General features: G+C 40.0%; 1 protein-coding gene across 10 annotated transcripts in view; it reads left to right on the top strand.

The window, feature by feature from the left end:
* The window catches only part of TIAM2 (TIAM Rac1 associated GEF 2), a 174,945-nt gene that overhangs the window by 137,522 nt on the left and 14,388 nt on the right, over nt 1-23,035 (top strand). For 5 of the 10 annotated variants that reach the window (XM_042795773.1, XM_042795771.1, XM_042795774.1 and 2 more), the window contains 2 exons: nt 3,688-3,791; nt 12,072-12,152. In XM_042795773.1, the coding sequence (XP_042651707.1) occupies nt 3,688-3,791; nt 12,072-12,152 (185 nt within the window). Of the gene's footprint in view, nt 1-1,192; nt 2,428-3,687; nt 3,792-7,458; nt 7,519-12,071; nt 12,153-17,006; nt 17,074-23,035 lie in introns of those variants that run through there. The other 5 variants (XM_033011598.2, XM_033011596.2, XM_042795775.1 and 2 more) reach the window with 5 other exon arrangements.

The raw sequence follows: 23,035 nt of genomic DNA on the forward strand, positions 1-23,035 counted from the left end.
TCTCTGGAGACACTCCTATTTGCTAGATCAGAAGCAGCTATCTGCTCAAGAGGTTCCTGTCCTTCCCAGATGGAAGCGTTGCATGTTTCAACTCACCATGCATGTGTATGTGTGTGTGTAAACAGGACAGAGCTGTGCTGCGGTAGAGAAAAATTGTGTTAAAAGATTTAAACCAAATTTTGTTTAACCCAATATTGTTGGTCCCTTTTTTCTTCCAGACAGGTTTATCACAAATATGTCAATAGAATAAATCAAATGTACTGCTGTAATGGAGCTGTATAGGCAGACTTAGTCATGGTATACTCACCATTACTATGTTGGAAAGTCTCTCAAGCAGTGTTTCTGGCAAAGTAGTCCATGTTTTCTTTAGCTAGTCCGTAAATGTAATTGTAATAAGGTAACATTAGAGATAGTATTTTAAAAATAGCATTAATTAAAAAAATAAATTGCCAGGAAATCCTGATTTGACCTGTCATTTGGATGATTTTTAGGAACGTAGATCTCCTTGAATACTTTTCTGTGCTCATTCCCAGAAAAGATCCAGAATGTTATATACGGGAATGATTTTGTACTCGCACAGCTGTAACATTTCTCTTAATTTTGTGCATACTTTCTACAGTTTTATTGCTAGTTTTGCCTGAAAGGATAGTGGTTACCCAGGCTGTAAAATAGCAGTTTTACATTACTACTTTTGAACATCTTTGTTAATATGAATCCCATTGTAGAGCTAAATCCAAATCTGAATATTCAAAGAAAATACATTTAGTATGGTTTAGCTCGTTACTCCCCTTCCACTTAGTACTAGAAGTAGAGAGAATTTCAATATTAAACTCGGTGTTGTGTTTATGTTCTTAGGCTTTGCATTTGAAATTACCTGTTCTCTAAGGTAATACTTATTTTCTTTGCCCCTTGATTTGTTTTTTTTTTTTTTTTTTTTTTTTTTAGCTTTGCAGCTGATGTTGATGCTTCTGTGCTCTTTGGGAATAGTTTGATGGTTTGTAGGAGCAGATCCAAAGGAAGTATGCTTCCACAGTAAAAGAAGGAAAAGGAGACAGGATATGGATGTTAAACTGATCAGCAAGCCTTATGTCCTTCCTTCCTCCCTTCCTTCCTCCCTCCCTTCCTCCCTTCCTCCCTTCCTTCCTTCCTTCCTTCCTTCCTTCCTTCCTCCCTCCCTCCCTCCCTCCCTGCAGTAGGATGTCCTTTTTCACCTTGGATCCTCTCTGTGTAACTTTTTTAGTTTTTACTATTTAAAATAACATTTACTGTTGCTTACCCTCACTACCATCAGCAACACATTCTGGCAAAAAATGGGCAAGACTATTTAGACCTGCTTCTGACAGTCCTATAGGCTACAAAGGAAAAACAAAGATGAGGGTGAAGGGAGGAAAAGATAGATCATCTGGACAAAGTGATATAATATTCTGTTTGACTACTTTGGGTGTTATTATCCTGATTTCTTCTGTTCATGTTGTCTGCTGATTGTTTTACCTTATTTTCCTCTTCCTATATTTATGCTTTCTCTTCATTGCTTGCGTAGGTTATTTTTACTTCCTGTTTTATAAAGGACAAATAAGTTTAAGGTCACTTTGTAAAATCAGGGGAAGGACACAGTTTTTATTCTCATTAGATAGCTACCTGAGAATCAAACTCTAGATCCTTCATGCCACTGCAAAATCTATCTCAGGTGTATGTTGTTTGGTGATACGGGAAGTAATGAGAAGTGCATTAAAACCCAGAAGGCAAGTGAAAAGAGCATGACTGGGAAACAATGGGAAATAATACCCTTTGCATCGCTTCACCCCTGAGAAAATGTTATTTAAAAGTCCATTCAAGTTTTAGGGGTTGACTTACCTTTTGTATACCCAGAAGTTGACAGTGGTGGAAGTCAATAGGCGTTCATGTATACTGATATACAGAAGAGAGACTCAAAATTGCTTTAGAAGTCCAGAGGGCAGGAGAAAATTATTTCAGCTTGGGATAGAAAGAGGGGTAAAAGCAGTGAAATAAATAGACAAGGCAGACTCCTTGCTCAGTTTTTAAAGAAGATGGGTGGCTGTTCGGTGGAGTTGTGTAAAATACGTTTTTGTTCTGCAAAGGTGGTAACTGTTGGGGTCTTGCATGTTATGTAGGCTATGAGATATCAGGAGCCACAACTGACTCAGGAGGAAAAGGTAAAAAAGCCTGAGGGGAGAAAAGTAATGGGACCATGGTTCTGTGAGGAGGAGGAAATGACAGTGTAGTCAAGTCTTTGGCATCTGGATGGAAAGTGTCAGCCCCCATGCTAAGCTTGTCATATACACCTTAATGACACATGATAAAACAAAATATCAAGATGACATTGCACTGAGTTATTGGCATCTTTCTCTGGCTTTCCTGTGGAGTCTGCTGCCGTGTTTTGTCTTCTAGGAAGGCTCCTCACAGATGGTAAGGTGCTTTTTTGTGCCTAGAATTCCATTTCCCTCCCTGCTTCAGCCCATGTTTGTCAATTCTTGCTGAGAGGATCTGGTCCTGCTCTATAGGGACAGGACAACAGCAACACCCAGGCGGAGGGATACTGTTGTCCTTCACAATGTCATTATTGCTAGCTCTCATGATTTGACTGCAAGATGTGTGATTTTGTTTTAATTACTACCTCACTTATTGGAGTCAGTGATTCCATGAGAATCTCAGCTTTCACTTAAAAATAAATCTCCCGCATTTGTAGGTGTTGAGAAAGAGTTTGAAAATGTGGTAATGTGGTGTGAATTATATCCTAGAGGCTTAAAGGCTAGGAAACAAAGCAGCAAATTAAAAAAAACCCACCTTTATTACTGTTTATCATCTGAGGTTGCTAAAAATAGTCGGGGGTTTTTGTGGCTGCTTTATGATTTTCAGCTATTCAGATTGATAATACTACAGATCAAAAATCACTTCCTCACTTCTAAGAGTTTTAATTAAAATTTCCACATATATATCTCTGAAGATTTTAAGCAGCCACTTGAGGACATGTAAAGAGAAACCCCATAATTTTTATATGAATGTTGAGCATTGTTGGGTAGATCTTTAATTTATACATAAATGTTATTGAAAGGTACAGTCATCAATAAGGAGAGTCAGGGCAGTGCCTCCTCTGTTTTTTACCAACTACTATGTACATAGACTCCAAACACAGTAAAATTGGAAAACTGTTGGTAACAGGAAAGGATTTTGTCCGTATTATGAACTGTGATGTTTGTTCCAAGGCAAAATTCTCTTTTTTTCTTAAATCTTTAAGGGATTCAGGACTAAGTCGTATCAAACAATAGTGTGCTCATCCAAGGAGAACTGAGTACATTTAATCATCCTCACTGGTTGTCTCAGCACAGAGTGTGCTGATTACAGATAATGCTACCTTCAAAAGCACACTGTTAGCAAGAGTGTTAGGTTTATTTTAGTTGATCAAATATGTGTGTTACTTCAGACTGAGATGGTCTTAGATGTCTAGCTGCTGTTTAGAAAGCAGAATTTCCAGGCATAGTTGCTCCTTGCTTTGACCTCTTGTGTTATTTTCTGGGGGGTGGGGAGGATTGCAAATTCTGTATTCCTCCTCTCCCTCCTTATAGTAATTCTACTAGACACTGAAAGTATTTGCAGATAAAAGCAAATTCTTTTCCTGTTCTTGTCCTATAACCCTCTAATTTATGTATTTATTTCTTTCAAATGCAGATTTTAGTAATGTGCCTGATGTCACATCCAGCTTGAAAAGGAGCAGTACTGATGGCACCCTGGACCAAGCGCCACACAGGGAGAAGACTGATCCACCTTTCAGGGTAAGAACACTGACATAACAATCCTAGAACCAAAACGTAGTGTTGTAGTGTTAACACTCTGCATTTTGTGGGGAAGAATTTAAGGTATGGCACTACTTTGGAAATTTTTTAATGCATATCAGCTGTACTTAATGTTTTACTATCTTGAGGCCACACTGTCAGGTCAGCATCTAGGGCACATCTGCTTCATCTACAAAAGCGGTGTGATGGGGGCAAATGGCAAACAAGTGGAAGCTTGTCAAATTCATCTTCCTGTGTTGTTTGAATGCAGTTCTGCAGAGAACAGTAAAGCTGTTACAGCTTTTGAACAGATTCAGTTTGGTTCATGTTTTCTTTTTGCTGATACTTCTAGGGCTTGTTGTTAAGATTGCAGTGACCATAGCAACACTTGCAAGACTTGCTTAACATCACTAGTTTTAGACTGGACTGCAGACTTGGAGAGGTACAGTGTTTGAGAGCCAGTGATTTGGAGAACTTTTATGTGTCTGCAGTTACTGTTCGACTTCAGCTGGAGTAATGGACACTTAGACCTTCTCTCAGTCAGGACTCTGGAGTCTGAGGCAGGGACCCCCAGAATTAGTATTCTCTTTCAAATGCATTGCTCCTTGAAGACACTGGGTTTTGGTCCATTTTGCTCTAAGTCAGTCAAATTGCAGCCCGTGTTCAACTCAGTTGCATACTGTTTTGAACCCCGCAACTGCTAGCATGGGTAGTGTTTTTATGTTGGTGGCCGTGATTTTACCAGGCATTGCCATTCTGACAACAAATGTTTTTGTTACTTCTGTTGATGAATTGGTTGTATCTCCAAGCAAATTTGTACTAATGCTTGTGTTACACTCTTGCATAACAGAAATCACAGCATCATAGAATGGTTTGTGTTGGAAGGGACCTCGAAGATCATCAAGTTCCAACCCCCCTGCCACGGGCAGGGACACCTTCCACCAGACCAGGTTGCTCCAAGCCCCATCCAACCTGGCCTTGAACCCTTCCAGGGAGGGGGCAGCCACAGCTGCTCTGGGCACCCTGTGCCAGTGCCTCACCACCCTCACAGTGAAGAATTTCTTCCTCACATCTCATCTAAATCTATCCTCTTTCAGTTTGTAACCATTAACCCTTGTCCTATCACTACACTCCCTGGCAGAGAGTCCCTCTCCATCTTTCCTGTAGGTCTCCTTTAAGTACTGGAAGGCCACTATAAAGTCTCCCCAAAGCCTTGTCTTCTCCAGGCTGAACAACCCCGACTCTCCCAGCCTGTCCTCATAAGGGAGGTGGTCCAGCCCCCTGATCATCTTTGTAGCCTTCTCTGGACCTGCTCAAGCAGGCCCATGTCTTTCTTATGTTGAGTGCAGCACTCCAGGTGAGGTTTCACGAGAGCAGAGCAGAGGGGGAGAATCACCTCCCTTGACTTGCTGGCTACACTTCTCTTGATGCAGACCAGGGTATAGTTGGCTTTCTGGTCTGCTAGCCTCATATTCAGTTTTTCATCCATCAATACCCCCAGGTCCTTCTCTGCAGGGCTGCTTTCAATCCACTCTTTCCCCAGCCTGTATTTGTGCTTGGGATTGCCCCGACCCATGTGCAAGACGTTGCACTTGGCCTTGTTGAACTTCATGAGGTTTGCACAGGGACATCTCTCAAGCTTGTCAAGGTCCCTCAGGATGGCATCCCTTCCGTCCAGTGTGACAGCTGCACCTCACAGCTCAGTGTTTTTGGCAAACTTGCTGTGAGTGCACCTGATCCCACTGTCCATGTCACTGACAAAGATTTTAAACAGTGCCTGTCCCAGTACTGACCCCTGAGGAATGCCACCTGTTAGCGGTCTCTACTTGGACATTGAGCCATTGACCGCAACTCTTTGCCTGTGACCATCCAGCCAATTCTTTATCCACTGAGTGGTCCATCTGTCATATCCATGTCTCTCTAATTTAGAGACAAGGATGTCATGTAGGACAGTGTCAAAACAGTGAAGTTAGAGTTTTTATGGTTCTGGAATATCTTACTGTCTTGTATCAGGTTGTATGACAAACTGTTAGAGAGAAGTCAGAACGTAAAAACTCGTAAGACCAGAACAGGGAAGATATATTGTGCCTCCGGCCATACCAACTGAGAGGAGCTGATTTTGTCTAAATTTTGGAATTACTTTGTAATCTACTTCAGTCTAATATAGGTGAGTTTATGCAGTTTCCTTAGAGAGTAAGGAGAAGCCCCGTGATTGTGGGTCTTCAGCCCATCTCCTGTTGCACAAGGGGTTCCCGCAGAGACAATCTATATCCTGTGTAACATATTGCTTATGCTCCCAAAAAGTCTTTGCAACCAGACAAGAGTAAACTGGATTTTTCTCCCCTGGGTCACATTGTTCCTTGGGAAGGGGTTATGTGGATTTCTCTACTGTCCTGTTTTATGGCTTCCGCAGTGTTGTAGGGGCAGGGATCTTTGCAGGAGCACAGCAGAGGTGACCCCAAGGCTTAGAGGCATCAGCGGCTGGCTGCACCAGCAGGCTGGTGCTTGGCTGAGTTCCCCTGTGTGCCTTGGGGTGCCCTGCTTACCTGGGGTACACACTGCCCGCCATGCACTATGCAAACAGACTGAGTTCCCATCCTGCTGGAGGGGAGGAGATCCTGGGGCATCAGCTTTAGCAGAAAAACAAAGCCAGCCATGATTGTCTGTGTCAAATATACCAGATGAGAGGAAAATTATGGAGGGTTCAGGAGGATTTAAATGCACAGAGAGCAATTCATGTACGCTAGTTGTTGTTCTGAACATTCTCAATTTGCTCCAATGCTCTAAATTACGTGCTGCAATTAAAGCTCAAAAAAGAGGGGAAAACAGACAGATCTCCTCCCTGCTTTCTCTCCAGCCTCAAATCTGTCACGTCTAGCAGTATTAATGGCTTGTGCACAATTTTCTGAAGTAACTGCCCATGCCATATTGCAGTTCACTTCTTGGCTTGGCATGCAGGTCTGCTAGTGTAATTTTAAAAATTATCTGAAGCTGTCCTAGTTTTGTAGGTACAAGAGGGGGGGAATGGCTTGGCAATCAGAGGCAGTCTGACTTGAACTGCAGCTGTAAACGAGTCTGACAGCTCTACAGTTTCTGTAAAGGGTTTGTAATTGATTGCTATCTTTCTGTTGGAGGGTGCCTATTAGTGTCAGAGCTTTTTGTCTGACCTTTTTGAATTCCCCAGTATATGTAGAATTAAAAAAAAAACAAACCTCACAGTAAATTTAGGTAGTCTATATTGTATGTGCTTTTGTGATAGGGTATAAAAGGAATTAAAATGATTTCTGTTTTTATAGCTGTGATTTGGGACTGCTCGCCGGATGAACAATAGCTATTGCTAATAAAAGCTAGTTTGAGGAAATTGTGTAGCCTCAAATAGCATAGCATCTGAATTTGGGTTTGTTTTTTCTTTCTCCTTTGCCTTCTGTTTCCTGCATGTGCTAACTTGACCCACGCCTGTGGGAGAGCAGTAGCGCAGACACCTCAGCATTAGGCGAAATCGCAGGAGTATGGGGGAGAGGAGATCTGTAAGCACAGCTCTGTGGAGAAGACGTTGGTGGCGCTAAGGTTCTGAGCACAGCCTGGAACAACAGGCAGTTTGGGATTATTTCAGGGGAGAGAAAGCTAGAGATGCTCACTTCCCAGTTAACAGCAACTGTAGATGTAATTACTTGGCTCTGAGGGAGCAGACTCCTTTGAAGTTTGGTTGACTTTTGTCCCGTAACATGTAAGTAAATAAAAGTTAGTCTTAAAGCTTTGGATTTCATTGTTGCATGTCTGATTTCTAGATTTTGTGTTTCTTATTTGGAGCATTTTTATTTATTTTTCACTATTATTTTCTTTATCACATACCAAGCTAAGGTTAAGCATCATCTTAACTGAAAGTACAGGAAGGCATTTCAGAAGTGCCTTGTAATCTCAAATGAATAAGTCTTTTGTTGTTTGTGTACTACATTCAAACATGTGTTCATTCATTCATTTTTTGTAGTCTGAGAAATGAATGAATTTAAAATAGTTGTATGTTTGTCTTTCATCTGAGAGCTAACAAATGAATTAGAAGGACAATAGAGGATTGTTTCATTCCAGAAACGGAACCTGTTCCTTAAGTTATAAAATATTATTAAAAACACATGGGCATCAAGAACCATCCATTCCAGATGCTCATTAGTTTTGTCATCTCTGTATTCTCCGGGATGCCCCATTTATACCTTTAATAACTTTAACTTTTTTTTCTATTTTATTTAACATGGATAGATGTTATACTTCTAACACATTCTGCTGCAGTACATTTTCAAACTGTGTGAAAATACTGTTTATGTGGCAGTGACATGTTGTCCTTGCAATTGTTGGTTCTGGAGTATGTAGGCGTACTGTTGACAGAAGAATAGAGGACCTCAGAAAATCTGGGAATTGAGTATGCCTGTCAGTGCAATTAGGTTTAGTTATGTTTAATCATTCTGAGAACTAATTGTCTGTGCTCCTGGTGCTCAATTAAATCCCAGTATGTTGACAGTTGCCAAGCATCAAGCTCTCTATACATCAAAGTAGCACAAAGCTTGAATAAGTAGAAAAACGCAACTTTTCCTTTAGCTACTTGTGATTTCTTATTGCAGACTGTATTGGTTAGAAATGTTTTCTCTAGCCCATGGTTTCTTTTAAGATGAAGTTTAGTAGTCTGTTACTAACTTGCTTATCTTTACTTTGAATTTTCAGTATATTAAAAATATCCTTTTATGAAAGACGAACGTAGCTAAAAGGTGAAATTTTTCAATATAAGTACCTACTATTACAAGTCTCTTGTAAGACTGCTGTGATCTGACTTTTGATTGCTGTGAATCTTTTGAGTATCATCAGAGATATGTATTTCCAAAATCATATTAAATTTTAACAGATGGAAAGAAGGAACTTCATATAAATGCATGTGTGAGAGGGGGGAGATGTATTTTCACTTTAAAAATTTTACAGATCATAAGAAAAAAACCTTAAACTGTGCAAATATTTCACATAACTTCATTATATTCTCAGCTGTATCTTGGAGTTCTTTAAGGATCTTGAGAAAACCAGTATAAATAGCTAGTGTGATGCTTTGTAATCACAGTAAAAATAGTTGATGAGTGCAGAATGGTTTTATGCTGGCATCTTCAAAAATTAACATTGCAGATGTAGAAACGGAAGCTACTATGATGAGAAACTTTGAATGCTAACAAGAATTTGCTTTCTAAAGAATGACCAACTGGTTTGATTTTGTAATGCTTTTGAAGTGGTGATATATTTCTTTAAAAAAATGAAGTAAAATTGATTCTGGGAATAAGTTGGGTATAGAGACTTAGAGAAATAGCCTTTGCTTTGCTGTTGACTCTTAAAATAGTCCACCTATTCTCAGAACAGCTTATTGATCATACATCAATATGTGTGTATGAGGACAAGTCTATCCCCATCACCTCTTAATAAAAAATAAATAAAAATTACTACACGCTGTGGAGGGAGAAAATTAACATTTTTTCTTAGGAATGCCATTCTCAATGCAGTGAACAGAAATTATGCTTAAAAATCCCTGAAGACCTTTCCCTATGATGGACTACTTTAGATTAGCCCAACTCACTCCTCTGCTCCTCTCTGACAACCGTGTTCACTTTCCCTCCATCTGGTGAGGAAACTAAGAACTTGTGACAAGTCTGGCCAGTAGAGCGCATGGCACCTTTAGGAAACATAAATCTGCATCTCCAGCAGGATGGAACATTTTCATCAAATGCTTTCAGATTTTTATAGGGATGAGGGCCCTACCTGAAATGTCCATATTTATAGATACAGGGGGGAAAAAAGAAAGTAGAAAAAATATGTATTTGTGCATTTCAGAAGTCTGCTTTTGGATGCTCAAGTTTCCTATGTAATGTCAAATCATCCTTCTGGTGCTTTTGAAGGTTGTGTATTCTATTTATTGTGATGCCAGTTTTGGACAGTTCTTCATTTGCCAGAGAGGAGCTGTTGCAAGTGCAGTGAGAAGCAGATGTTTCCATGAACTCTGCACATCTGGGGCCATGGTGAGAAATCTGGTTTTTGGACCATGGTGAGAAATCCCTGAACACGGTCCTGCTTCTTGTGCTTGAGGAGCCAACATGCGTATGTGCCTAACTTGGATAACTGTGGAGGTTTTTCTTCCAACCCATCTAAAGTGTATGTGCAGTTGAGCAGCTGGTTTGCATGTTGGATGCTGCCTGAGCGGTGTGAACGTGGAGACTGAGACTGGGTCAGAAAGCAAACCCATCTTCTGCATCATCCAGCTACCACAGCAAGCTTCCCAAAACCGTGCTTTCAGCAGATGCAAAATACATGTGTCACAATTTCAAAAAGGAAATCCTTGTGTTACCTATTATCTGATTTCACACAGCTATTTCTGTAATGAAAATCAGTAAGTGTTGTAACAAGTTTTCTGCATTTGTGGTTTTGGCCTCTTGTATATACACCATAGCCATGTACTGGAGAGATGGTTTTCCTAAGTTGAAGAAATTCATATTTTGTCTTCCAACTGTCTAAAACTGATTTTGAAACCCCTTCATTAGAAGTAGCATTAAAGCCATCAACTCCTTATGCAGATAGAGTAATTTAAGGGTAAAAATCTTGAAGTACAATATACATTCAGGTCTAGGTTCAAACCTGAATGAAAGAATGTGTATCCTGTTGCTAGTCTGTCTGAATGCTCAACAGTTAAAGAAAAAAGTATGGTTTGATATTGGGTAGAGGAAGGGAGCAACTGCAACCACTGCCATGGAATAGTAGAGGTGAAAGCAGTTAGTAATCATTACTGATATAGTCCAATCCCAGCAGAAAATTAGTATAATTGTTCAGGGTTTGTGAATTATTTGAATGGTATTTCACCTTCCAGAAGAAAGCATGTGGTTGCTAGAAATGATCTATTCCTCTGATTTGTTACATAGAAAACATTGCAGAAGCATGTAATCTGTAGCACATGTGCTATGGGATAGTTCAGGGCACCATTTTTCACAGCACACTCAACAGCCTTCTCTTGGCGCTGTCAGTAAATGTAATCCTATATATTCAGTTGTGGTGGTTCATTTATTTATTTTGATTTTGGTGATTCACTATCAGAGATGAGGTAGGGATCATCAGTCTGAATGTATATATGTAAGCAGTGGATGATTGTCTTTTAGTGGGTAATGTCAAGAAATGTTTATTCTTCCTCCCCAAAGATAAATGGCTTCCTAATATGACTTTTTTGGTGAGAAAGTTAAGGATTTACCAAAATACACTGACTTGGGAGAGAGATTGCAATGATATTGTGCATAAAACATAAAAGTTGACAAGCACAAATCATATTTTCATTAAATTTAGGATGATGTGGCAGTGTATGTATGTTAACATGTGTGTGGTAGATTTCAGAGCCGTATTTTTCTCTGTTTGGTGTAAGTGGCATCCTTTCTTGGGAGTCAGTTAGTGACCCCTACCCCCAAAACATCCCCAAAGAAACATTGACATTGAAATAAAACTGTGGGAAATCTAAAAGAAAAAAAAAAAAAAAAAAAAAAAACAAACCAAAAAACGTGGGTAGAGTATTTCTGTTAAACAAAGACTGTAAAGATCAAAAATCTTGGAAGGCAAATGCTGTTACTAATCAAGTAAGCATCAACTGTTGAGCTACGTTGAAAGAAAGCCAAGCAGAAATGACCAGAAGCTCAACAGAGGTCCCTCTGGGAAAAGTAAAATAAGAGGAAGAAAAAACTACTGGTATGCCCATATGGCCCCAAACCTATTTCTTGCGTGAAGGCAATTCCAGTTAAATGATGTTCGTGGTGATAGCTTCTCATTAGCTCTATTTTGCATTGCCCAGGCAGTTCCCACTTGCACAGCATGTCATTAATTGCAGGAGAGCTGCCTGCCTGAAGGTTTACTCAGCATCCATAGGACATTAAGGATCTCTCCTTTATTTTAATTGTGAGAACTTCTCTTTAGCAATTGATGAGGTCCAAAAGCTTGGGGAGTAGCCTGCAATTAACATACATTTTTTTTTTTTTCTATTTTTTTGTAGGAAGGGGATTAACAATGTAGTACTCTTGAAATCATGTATGCTCCTCTGCAATCCAAGTATCATTTCCTTGCAGATGTGAGATGCATTTAGGGAGTCTAAGAGCTGACATGGGAAAATAGCACCTTCTTCAGCAGCGGTTTTCCTTGATTCAGTTGTGCCTGGAGGGGACACTTGTGCATCAAAAGCGTGACAGAAGCCTGTGGAGAGCTCTGCTAATTATTGTGCTTCCCTTGCAGACAGCCCAGCCTGTGGTGAGCCCAACCAGAGTTGCTGGCTGCAGCAGTATGGAGCTGTGGCCGGACCCCTGCTGTCATCAGGTGCCTTTTGAGAAGGGTATCAGTGATATGAATGAAACTGTAGCCTGCTTGAAGTCTGTAAGAGTTTTGCTAATTAATTTAGGTTTCAGTATTTTATTCTGTCCCTCAGAGAAGGCACCAAAACTGATGGAATATGGTTTACAGAAGGCTTGCTGTAAACCAACCAGTGAGAGCTTGCTGCTGACCCCAGTCCTGTATTTCACTTTGTTGCATTGATCCTGCAGTTCTTTAAATGCAGCAGAGCCACCCTATGGATGGCCCAAAATTCAAATACAACAGTTGCCCATCTTGGCTAACAGAGTGAGCAGCCTTGAAATCATAAAGCGTGAAAGGTGCTGTAGCTGTATCTAGAGTGAACCTGTAACCAGACATGAGGTTAAGCTGTAGATGGAGACCTGCATGCATAGGTACTGGTAGGGACACACAGGAACAGCAAGAAAGAAGACTCTGCATTTCTTGCATGCAGAGATGTGAACTTGTGTTCCTCTGTTTTGTGCTATTACATTGAGTCACTGAGGTTTGGAGGGGGGAGGTGGTATTTATTGTTTTTCCTCTGACTGAAGGAAACATCCTCTCAAAAGTACTGTGACAGTTGTCAGTGTAAAATGTGCAGATGGTTTTGATTGGAAGAAAAAATTGTGTTGATGCTTGTAAATGAAAGACGACAGTGGGAGATGATTTACAGTGCAGCTTTTCTTATAGACTTCTGGGAAAAATCCATGAGGCTTACCTGCAGGTGAAAAGAGAAGCCTATGACAACAGTCCTGGTTCATTGCAACAGGTTATGGTGAGCAGTGTCTCTGGAGACGCTTGTGACTTCGCAGATGAAGGACAGGGAGCTGCCTGGGAGTCCACCACTGTGGGCCTCCAAAGGCAACCCTTGTCACCTGCAGTGCAGGATATTAGGGCAGCATTTCTGTTTGCAGTGAAAGGCAGAGATATCTAATCACACTTCTGACAGACCCAGGGAACTGAGTAACCTCTCTGCCAGCCATAGATTGCTGTTTTTTTTTAAGACTGAGATGCTGTTCAGTTACGGTGCTGACAATAACATACAGCTTTTTTCTTTGCGATGCAGAGGCATTTAAGCACAATTTTAGCATATGCTCTGAGGTATTTGATGTGCCTAGCAGTTACCCATAGGGCACAAAGTCACTTTAAAGTCACACAAAGTTGCAGTACAGCATTTTGGACAGATACTGCATTCTGGATGCCATCATACATTTCAATGAAGCTTTGATTCCTATTTTGTGCTGTCAAGTAGATGTAAGGCTGAAAGTAGACCTGAAATGCCAACACTGAAAAAACCTGCTACCTTCAGCAGATTGCAGAATCAGAGATAACAAAGAGATACCTGAAAGGAAGGAAGAGGGAGGAGAATTAAAGAAAGTAAGGGTTCAGTTGAGTCAGATATACAGGGAAGTTCCAACAGATTTTCATGTTTTGTTCCTTGTTGCCCATAGCACTGTGTGCCTCTGTCTCTACTTGTTAACATACTGTGGGCAGACATAGACCTTCAGTCAAATGGTGATTAATTGCTTCTGAGATAGCAGAATCTTTCTGTAGTGCCTAAGCAAAACCCTGCTGAAACCAGGGGAGAGGTTGGTATGGAGTTCAGAGGGTCTGTATTTGTTTTTACAGGGGGGTTATTGCATCTTTTAATATTTGAAGCGCAATATGCCTGCTAGAAACAAGAAAAGATAAGGGCTGCCCTCACTGCCTCCAAAGAAGTCACAGTGAAGAAATATATTGTGAAAGATTAATGCAACTGAAAAGATAATGTCTCAGTGGTTGCCATAGTTTCTAATTCAGCACTTAAGGAAAGTTTTTGCATTCAGCACAAAACACTTTGGGTAAGAAAGTTACAAACAATATTTAAGATGCTTGAAATTAAAAATTAAACAAGAATTAATTTTAAATATTTGGAATGTTAACTAGTTTTTTTAGCACTGGAATTAAAGCAAAAGTGTTCACTGTGGTCAATTATACTTTGAAAATACATTTTGAAGGCATTTAAAAACCATGTTATTAATATAACAAGTGCGATAGAAAAATATTTAGAAAAATCATCCACCCACACTTATAAAAAGTAAAAAAAGGAGTCCCTCTAGATCACTGCAGAGATCTGGAGACCAGATGAATTAAGCCTGAATTTACAATGCTTGGAGACCACTAACATCACAGAACTCCTCTTAGTCCAGAATATATATATAAGTACATATTGTATATTAGTATATATCTGTGTATGTATATATGTATGTATCTAACTATCATGCATCATACATACTCATCTCAAAAATACATGTTATGTATACAAATTATGCTTCTGCTTCACCAGTGGTCCATACTGATTTTACAAAGTAGCCCACGAGTGTTCAGAATTGTTCCAGAGGCAAGCTGCTGTTTTCTTTCATTCAAAGTATATACCCACAGAGCAAAAGTAACCTTTTACTTTCATGCATTAAGGGCAAAAGCAGGATGGGAAAACAAACTCGATGCAGATAAGTGCACCTAGACATATCAGGACAATAGAGGGAAGCCTGGTGCCACTAAAATGGAAAGATGAAAAACAGATGTCTGTAAAGGGAATGTGTGTTACTCAAAGCACACAGGAACAAACAACAAGGCTATGTCATTTTTCCAGTCATCTTAAAAATATTTCAAGGTGATTTTACATGTAAATTTTACATAGAAGACATGTTCTTGAAAAGAGCTTGAGTGTTTGTTGTGTAGTTCTAGAGAAGAAGAAAGACTAAAGAAAATGCTTTAATTCATTTGGTTTATTTTAGTTTGTGTTTTTCACTTTTTCTGATTTATCTAAGTCCCTCAATAGGAGTCAGAAAGATTACTAAAATATAGTTGTTTTTTTTCTAATAAATACACATTTTTTAAAAAGCTGTTAATTGGTAACATCTTTTAGCTGACATATGGCTAGCTAATAACTCAGGCTTAATTAGCAAGTCTGGGGAAGAATAACTTCCTAATATGGAATTTAAAAGGCCTGTCATTGTTTTTCATCAAGATTGATGATACTGCTTGGACATGAAATTTAGCAGCCTTTTTTTTGACCGGTCCCAGCAGATAAACTGTGCTTTAACACGTATGTATTACAGAAAGAGAGCTTTAAATTGCATGACTCATGTTGATAGAAAATGAAGAAACAGTACCTTTCCAGAAAGTATAGTTATATTCTTAATAAATGTGGATCTGGTGACCCAACCTGTGTTATTTTTAAAATGTCATATGCAGTACTGTAAACCTTTAATTTTCAGACTAGTGATTTTTTTTTTTTTTTTTATTTCAGACTTGCTCTGTAGATCCCTAGGGTCTGTGGGCTAGTGCAGAGGCAACCACGCTACACAGTAGTCCATATAATTGGATTTTTAAACCAGGCTGTGTGTCCATTGAAAAATGAGATGCTAGGGAGCCAGCGAAAGCTCTCTCACTCCTTCAAGACCATTCCCTCAGTTTTCTGTTATATAGTTTTCTCACCCAGTGAATCAGATATCTGTCTCCAAAAGAATGTCCATCAGCTGATCAGGAGGTTCCTACCACTGTGCTGCATGCTGTGAGCCTTATCAGCAGCATGTTGTTTCAGGGCTCCAGCTTGGTTGTTCCTTTGATAGGCAGCTGCTCGGCAACTGAGCTGCATGGTTTGGCAAATGCTGAGCTGTCAAGTTGCGCTGATGATTTGGAAAGAGATGGGAGTAAGTTTAATTGCAGTAATTAAAGGAGAAGGCTGCATTATTCCCTTGTATGAAGGTGAATATCCTTGAAACCTCTGAAGCAACACACTCATAGCCAAGGATATAGATACCCAGGCTTGGTGTATCATTTGGGTTCAAGAAAAGAGTTTGCTAGAGGGCAATAGGCAGAGGGTGGCAAGGGCAGTGTTCAGTGAAGCCATATAGCTCAACTTCATTGCACTCCAACAGTGCTGAGATAGAGGGAACATAGGAGTTACTGTGTTTTATTACGCCACTGGTATAGTTCTCCTTGTATTAATTAGTTGCTTGTCAGTCTTGTAACTCTTCAGATCAGTGGTGTCATGTCCTATAATGTTTTATTTAAAGCTACATTGTTTTTAGAATAATCTATTTGTAGACCTGGTTGGTCTTGTGTAAATATATCAACATGGAGACTTACTTTCAAGCCTGAATTTATTACTGAGCACAGTTTAAATTTATTTTTATTGATGTAATTGTAACTAAAAAAGTTCAAACAAAGGACAAGCACAGTGATGTAAAGAAATCTTCCAGAGAGCTGCCTGTTTGTTTTTCATTTTATCGTCGTAAGAGTATTCGTATGCCACACCATTTAGCAGAGTGTAACCTTGACAGAGCATCAGTACCATTGATAATTCATGTTGACCTTCAGGGCAGTCAGCACCTCTAGATATTTTTAGGTATTTGGCTAATTTTCTCAAAGCACCTGATGTTTGTGCAGTAAATTTCACAGGCACAGAGGCAGGTACATTTCCGAGGAGATAAAACCCATCTTTCCTTGCCATAACTGCACTTTGTCCTGCATTCACTACATCAAGATATTTATAAAAACTCCTGATCTGGTACATTTTCCCTGCATTTGTAGTAATAAAGGGAGACATGGCAGGTCGGTTTGCGTTCTCGTATGCTGCTTAGCCCCGTTACGCTGGGATGTTGACAGCATCTCTGATTTTCGTTAATCAGCACAAAAGAGAAACTTGTGCAGCTGAGCTCAGAGAGAAGGTGTGTTCGTGGGGGATCGCAGCGTCCGTGGTTTCCTTCTGAGGGGCCTTTTCCTTTGGCAAAGTTTGAATTCACAAGCCACAATGCCCGCCTTCAGGAGGAGTAAAACCAGAGCTAAGAGTTTAGCGTTGGCTCGCAAAACCCAGCAGCAGGCAGCAGCAGCTTACAGCTCCCTGCACAGGATGTTTTCTGTGGTGAGTTCTGTGCAGTGTGGGTTAAGCTGGGGAGGGGGATGCTGCTTGATTTGGCTGAGGTAGGTGATGGGACAGCACAAGCGTGCTGGGCTGTCTGTGCTTGATGAATAGCGATCATCCCAGCATTAATAATCAAATAATGGATGCTGGTAACATGTAGTCAGTGGGTGAGCTTATACAAGTACGCTGCATGGGAAAAGGTTTGGGCTCTTTGAAGTCTGGGGGAGGGAAGGGTGGGTTGGTTGCCTGCGTTGTTTGCTGCTGGGCTCAAGCAAATGGTTATTTCTTGCATCTATCAGAGAAAGGACTAAGTCATGGTCCAGATTTTAACAAGGATGGTTTTAACAAGATCAGGACAACTTGGAAAAAAACTGAAGCATGAGTGTTTTAATTATTTGTCTGTTTTTTCATAAATAATTTAGGATTGTGAAAACAGTAAAAAAATAAGAGTTACAATCAAGGTGCTGCTGGGGGAATATGAGAAGGCTGTAAATATATTACACAGGTAGTAGAGAAATAAAAGAGCCTTCTGCATTAAAAATTGACAACACCGGGGAAGGAAAGAATGACAGTATTTTCACCAGATCAGGTTTTAAGAAAATTTGCATTGTGTGCTTTAATATTATGTGACAAGAGTCTCCTTTTTGTGACCTGGGGTGTCAGGGTACCTCTCTTTGTTTTCCTGATGATCTCCTCTTCACGTTTTGTATGGTCAGGATTTAACATTCTGTGATAGAAATTACTTCTGTTTTGCCTTTGACTTTGGTATGCATTGGGCCAGATGGCTTTGGAGACTGATTTTAGAGAAGCTGAGAACAGCATCTATAATTTCAGTGGGAGCTGCTGGTCCTTGGGACCTGGTCAATGCAGGCTCTTGGGCCCAGATCCCTGCTGAGTGACTTGGTTTTATAACTACCATTTCAGTCAACTGCCTAGGTCACCAGCAGTTCCTCCTCTGTACCCAAGGAGAAAGATGGGCATCTCTCTCTGCGTAGCAAGTGAGAGGGAAGATTTGCCACCATGCAATTCATGTTAATAGCTCAGGCACCACATCAGGTGAGTTGTGTCTTAGCTATTTTACACAGATGTATGTTCAGCCCTCTTTCAGGCCTTGACCTGCACTGTCAGGAAGGAGTTACTGGGTCATCAACCCTTTCTCTTACTGTACTTGTGATTTCTAAATTGGTGACACCCACTTGTGTTACCAGAACAAGCTGACTTTGTTAATGTAAATCTCCCTGAAATTGGGAAGTTCTGACTCAAAGACAAAACTTCATCATTAATTCCTCCCCTGTTGTCTTGTCTGATGGTTTTTGGTAGGGCAGCTTTTCATAATGCAGCATAGAGGGTTTGCTTTTCCCTCCTTAAAGCATAACTCTAACTACACTTGGCTTACTGCTGCAAAGGATCTGAATGAACACTTTAAAAAAAATACCTTTCCTTTAGCAATGTTTTAAACAATTTAATTAAAAGAAGTGCAAGAGACACAGCAAAACAAAATGGACCCCCTAAAATTTCTGCAGTGTCAGCCAGGAACAGTTTCATGTTCTGAGTGGCCTTGAAGTTGGGGAAAAAAAGAAGGACCAGAAGACAAGTGATGACTGAGGCTACTACTTTGTTTTAGCTTCTGTTGCCCAAAGCTGAGTAGCAGTCTTGCCCAGATACCTACGATGAAAATCCCACAAGGCTTTTTTCAGTAAAACTTTGCTGACATTTTTCAGCCTTAATAAAGTTTAGAGGAGTGCATGTACTGTATTGATATGTAACATAAGGCAGTTATTTTCAGTGGTCTTTAAGGAAGCTGAGGCCTACAACTTTTTAGACTTTTGTATTGCTGTTACAAAGTGCTTCCCAGTCTGAGTATGACAGAGAAGTCTGTAGAGTGATAGTCCTACAAAAATACGACAGCTGTTAGGGCTTTGTCCTGTAGAGAAGCATCTTCTAACACAAAGGAAAAGTGATGGACATCTCCAAAAGCTTTCCTTTTTCGCAGAGTGAGGGATGTAAAGAGGTCTCTGGCCAGTTGCTCATTTCTCAAAATCCCATGTAATCTTATTTCTTCTGCTGACTCATGCATTCAGTCTTCCTGGAAATACATACATCAGGCAGAGCTGAGCTGTTAGCTGTTTTTAGAGGGTACAAGACTAATCTATTTCTGCAGGATGTTTTCTGAGCATGCTTCCTCTTTAGGTAATGAAATCAAAGGTTTGGTCATCACCCTGTAGATGTGGTCAGTGTCCTGCACAAGGGCACAGAAATCTGAAAACTCATCCAAGGGGCATACATGGTGTTAGCCCCCCCACCTCTTTGCCAGAAGTCTTTCTTAAGCTGTAGAGTTTTCTAAGCCTACTCAAAATATTCCTTTCCATCACTTTTTCAAACAAACCCTGACCAACTGACAGCGTACATGAGGTGTATAAATGAGGGTAAAATAAACAGCAATGAGCAGAGACACTGTAACGCTAGTTGACCTTGTGCAGCATTTATACTCCATCAGTATAATTCAGTAGAAAGTCACAGGGTAGCCATGAAATTGTTGTGCTAATGCTTAACAACTGCTGATTAATGTCTTCTGCTCTTTCACCGATTAATTTTATGGAGATTTTTAACTCCGGCGGGGATAGCACCAGCCTCAAATGGTGATACGCTTGTCTGCAAGGAGCAAAGAAAATCTGTAAGATGTTCCTTGTAAGCATCCTTTTTGTTCTATTTAGAGGAATAATCTCTACTATTCCATATCAGGAGTACTATTGAAAATGGGATGTGCTTCATGTCCATCTGATCAAGCTGAACACCACTGCGGTGGTTGACTGCTATGGGTCAAGCTGACAATTATGTGGACTGGAACTTTCCATTGTAAGGTTACTGTGAGCAATCCACATTCACAGGGAATACACCCTGCAAAAGGATGTGGAACCTAAGTGTGGGTTGCAAATATGCAGGGATGAAAAAGTTTCTCAAGGCTGCTTCTACACATCCTTCTGTTTTCTTAGAGGCCAAGAGAGTATGGGGCAGGAGGCCGCTTCCCCTGATTGCTAGGTCTGTAGAAGGATTTATACAGCTTTGTTGGAAACTCTGTGAAAATGGCCAATGAAACAGTATGGTATTGCTTAACTTCATTCTCCCTGGAATGCAAGTATTTGTTTTTTCTATTAACCCTGCATAAGCTCCAGTTGTCTCTCCCAACTCTAGCACTGTTAGTCTAAGTTTTTGGAGTTTTAACCTTATCTGTCTGCTGTTTAGTGCCAAAAGTAAGTTAAAGCTGCTTGCAGTCTCCTATACATGTTGCTCACAGTGGCGTACATAAGCTCAAGTGGTAGATTTTAGAGAAAGTTTGTTGCTTCCCCTGTACGTTCTCCTCAGCTTTTTCTCTGCACTAAACCTCGCAGCCATGTCCACAGTTAGTCATCTGGGCATTTCTTGTCATGAATTTAAATGTTTTTATCCTGATGAGCTGCACATGATAAAGGTTAGCATAAATTATTTTTTTACCATTTTCTAAGTACACAGTCTTGGCCTTGTGCAAATAAAATAAGCTGTGTGCTTGAAGAGTTTATCAGATGTATCAGACAGTTAAATCTGCCTGTGTTTGCCATTGCAGTGTTATTGTCAGAGCAAATTCAGGGTTAATTCCCACCTTAATTCAAGATTATGGTGGGTGTATGTAGTATCAACTTGGGGCTCCTATTGAGACATCTTGAGTTAAGGGCACTGGACTGCCAAACTCTGCTTTGACATCCATAATACCCATGTGGCTTTGAAATCCCAGCTGCAATCAGTAACAGGGCAGAGGCTGGGCCTCTTCTGCCCACACATAAAAGAGATCTTCTTGGGGGTTGTCACTAAAGTCTTTCTAGAAAAAATCTGTTCTAAATAGAAAATATAATAATCAGCAGGACATTGTTTAGTGTGGGAGCCAGAAAGTAGCATCCAGAACAATGTGGAAAAAAGGTAGAGATCCCAACTTGGGTGGTAAGGGAGTATTTTGGGAAGAAAAGTGAAGCAAGAATAGTTTTTATTCCTCTCTACTTATTTGTTCTTATGAAGTTTATAATGAAACTTGTTCGAGAACCTAAGGTACAATTTGTGGTTTCACTGGCATAAATAGCTTCCTGCATCTTCTATGATCCTTGCAATGTGTAAGAGTGAATGTGAAATACTTCTGTCCTGTGATCAAGTACCATTTCATCCTTGCTTTGACCCAAATGTAAATACCACAGTGGGTATAAAGAGAGAGACTGAGGTCTGGATATTGCACAGTCTGGCATCCTCCCATAAAAGGACGGACAGAGAGCAGCAAGACTACAGGAAAGGACAACAGCCTATGAGCGTCACTGCAGGACAAGGGCAATATTTTTAATGCCAGACTTGCAAACACGAGGTGCTTATATGTGCAGGGACATAGTAAAGTTTATAAAAATCACTGCTTGTTGGCAGTATGGCTGAGAGGTAATACTGTGCCTTGGGCTTAAGCCAGTTATGCAGAACAATTTCTGACACCAAAATTATATGTTTAGGTGGTCAAATAGTATTTATGTTCAGGACTGTCATCTATTTCTATATGCTTTCTTACCCAGTGGTTCTTGGTGGCAAATGCAGCCAGCTCTGGCCCCAGAACTGAATTGGACAACACAGCTCATTCTCCAATGTCTGCCGGCCCTATGTGTGAAGATGGTTGAGGAGGAATAGAGGACTTCTAACTCTTCCTTGTAAAACTGCCTGATGATGATGTTTGACTTGCTTTCAATAGGCTGTCTCATATCTGTGATCTAGTGTCCTTGATCAGGCATCAGGTTGATGTAAATCAAGCTGCCCACGCGCACCTTGAGCTGTAAAGTGCGTAACATCTGAGTCATTCTGATACAAATACAAAACTTTCTGACATCAGAAACAAACCAAAACTCAAGTACTTTGGCATTCAGCTATTTAGAAGTTGCTTTAAAATACACCCTCCCCCTACCCCCCCCCCCCCCCCATTTCCTAAATTAGATTGTGATTTATTTCTAAAACAATGATTAATTTTAGTGGCACAAAGTAACTGTGATTTTAAAATGTATTCCATCAGTGTGCATCTATAATTCCCACAAACATCATTCAATTTACTTTGCATTTTTTCCTATCCTAATAGATGTTGTAAATATACAGTGTATCTAAATTTCATAGTCCTGCAAGCTGTCATTATACAGGATTGTGGAAGATGGTTGCACATATTAGTGAGGAAAGTAACTTCATTTTTTTTAGACTGGTGGCATTGTTCAAAACTGTGAGCTGTGAAGCTACAGAGTAATATAGACTACATGGAAAATATTTGACATTTTAACATTTATTCCTGTCATATAGGGGATGTACCTGTGTTTTGTCACATTAATGGCTGAGATTTAATATTGCTAGTACATTTAACCTCCACCTTACAGAAGGCTTTGCACAGCGCAGTTCATTTTCAGAATAACTTTTGCATTTGCTCATTTGATGACCTACTATGCTTCTGAACTAAGCTGCACAGATAATCAGTGGTGAATCAGGACATCCAAAAAGGACCACTTGAAACAGTGTGTGGAATAAATTAGTACAGATTAAGATAGTTATGAAATGCACTCATGTCCTGATTTCTTCACTGAAACAAGAGTTCCACTTGAAAGAAGGCAGCATTCATGTAGTCCTCATTTGAATGCACTCACTAAGTAGAAGATAATATATGGCTCAGCATATGCAGCTGTCTGTTATGTTAGAGAGTGTCTGAAAAACAGAAGCACTGCAGAAGAATTGTTTCATGTAGTGTGAAGAGGTGGATACCATTAGCTGTTAAGGTAGAATTGGGTGATGATAGTGATAATCTATCTTTCAGGAAAATGTCATAGAAGAAAGAGAACAGTGAAATAATTTTCGAATTAAGCATTAAAGATGATTGCCTGCAAAATTTGCTCTTGGATATTAGTGATGGTCGTGCAAGAGCAAACTACAC

The sequence above is a fragment of the Tyto alba genome, unplaced genomic scaffold, assembly GCF_018691265.1.
Source record: "Tyto alba isolate M040663 unplaced genomic scaffold, T.alba_DEE_v4.0 Super-Scaffold_22, whole genome shotgun sequence".
NCBI classification, from domain to species: domain Eukaryota; kingdom Metazoa; phylum Chordata; class Aves; order Strigiformes; family Tytonidae; genus Tyto; species Tyto alba.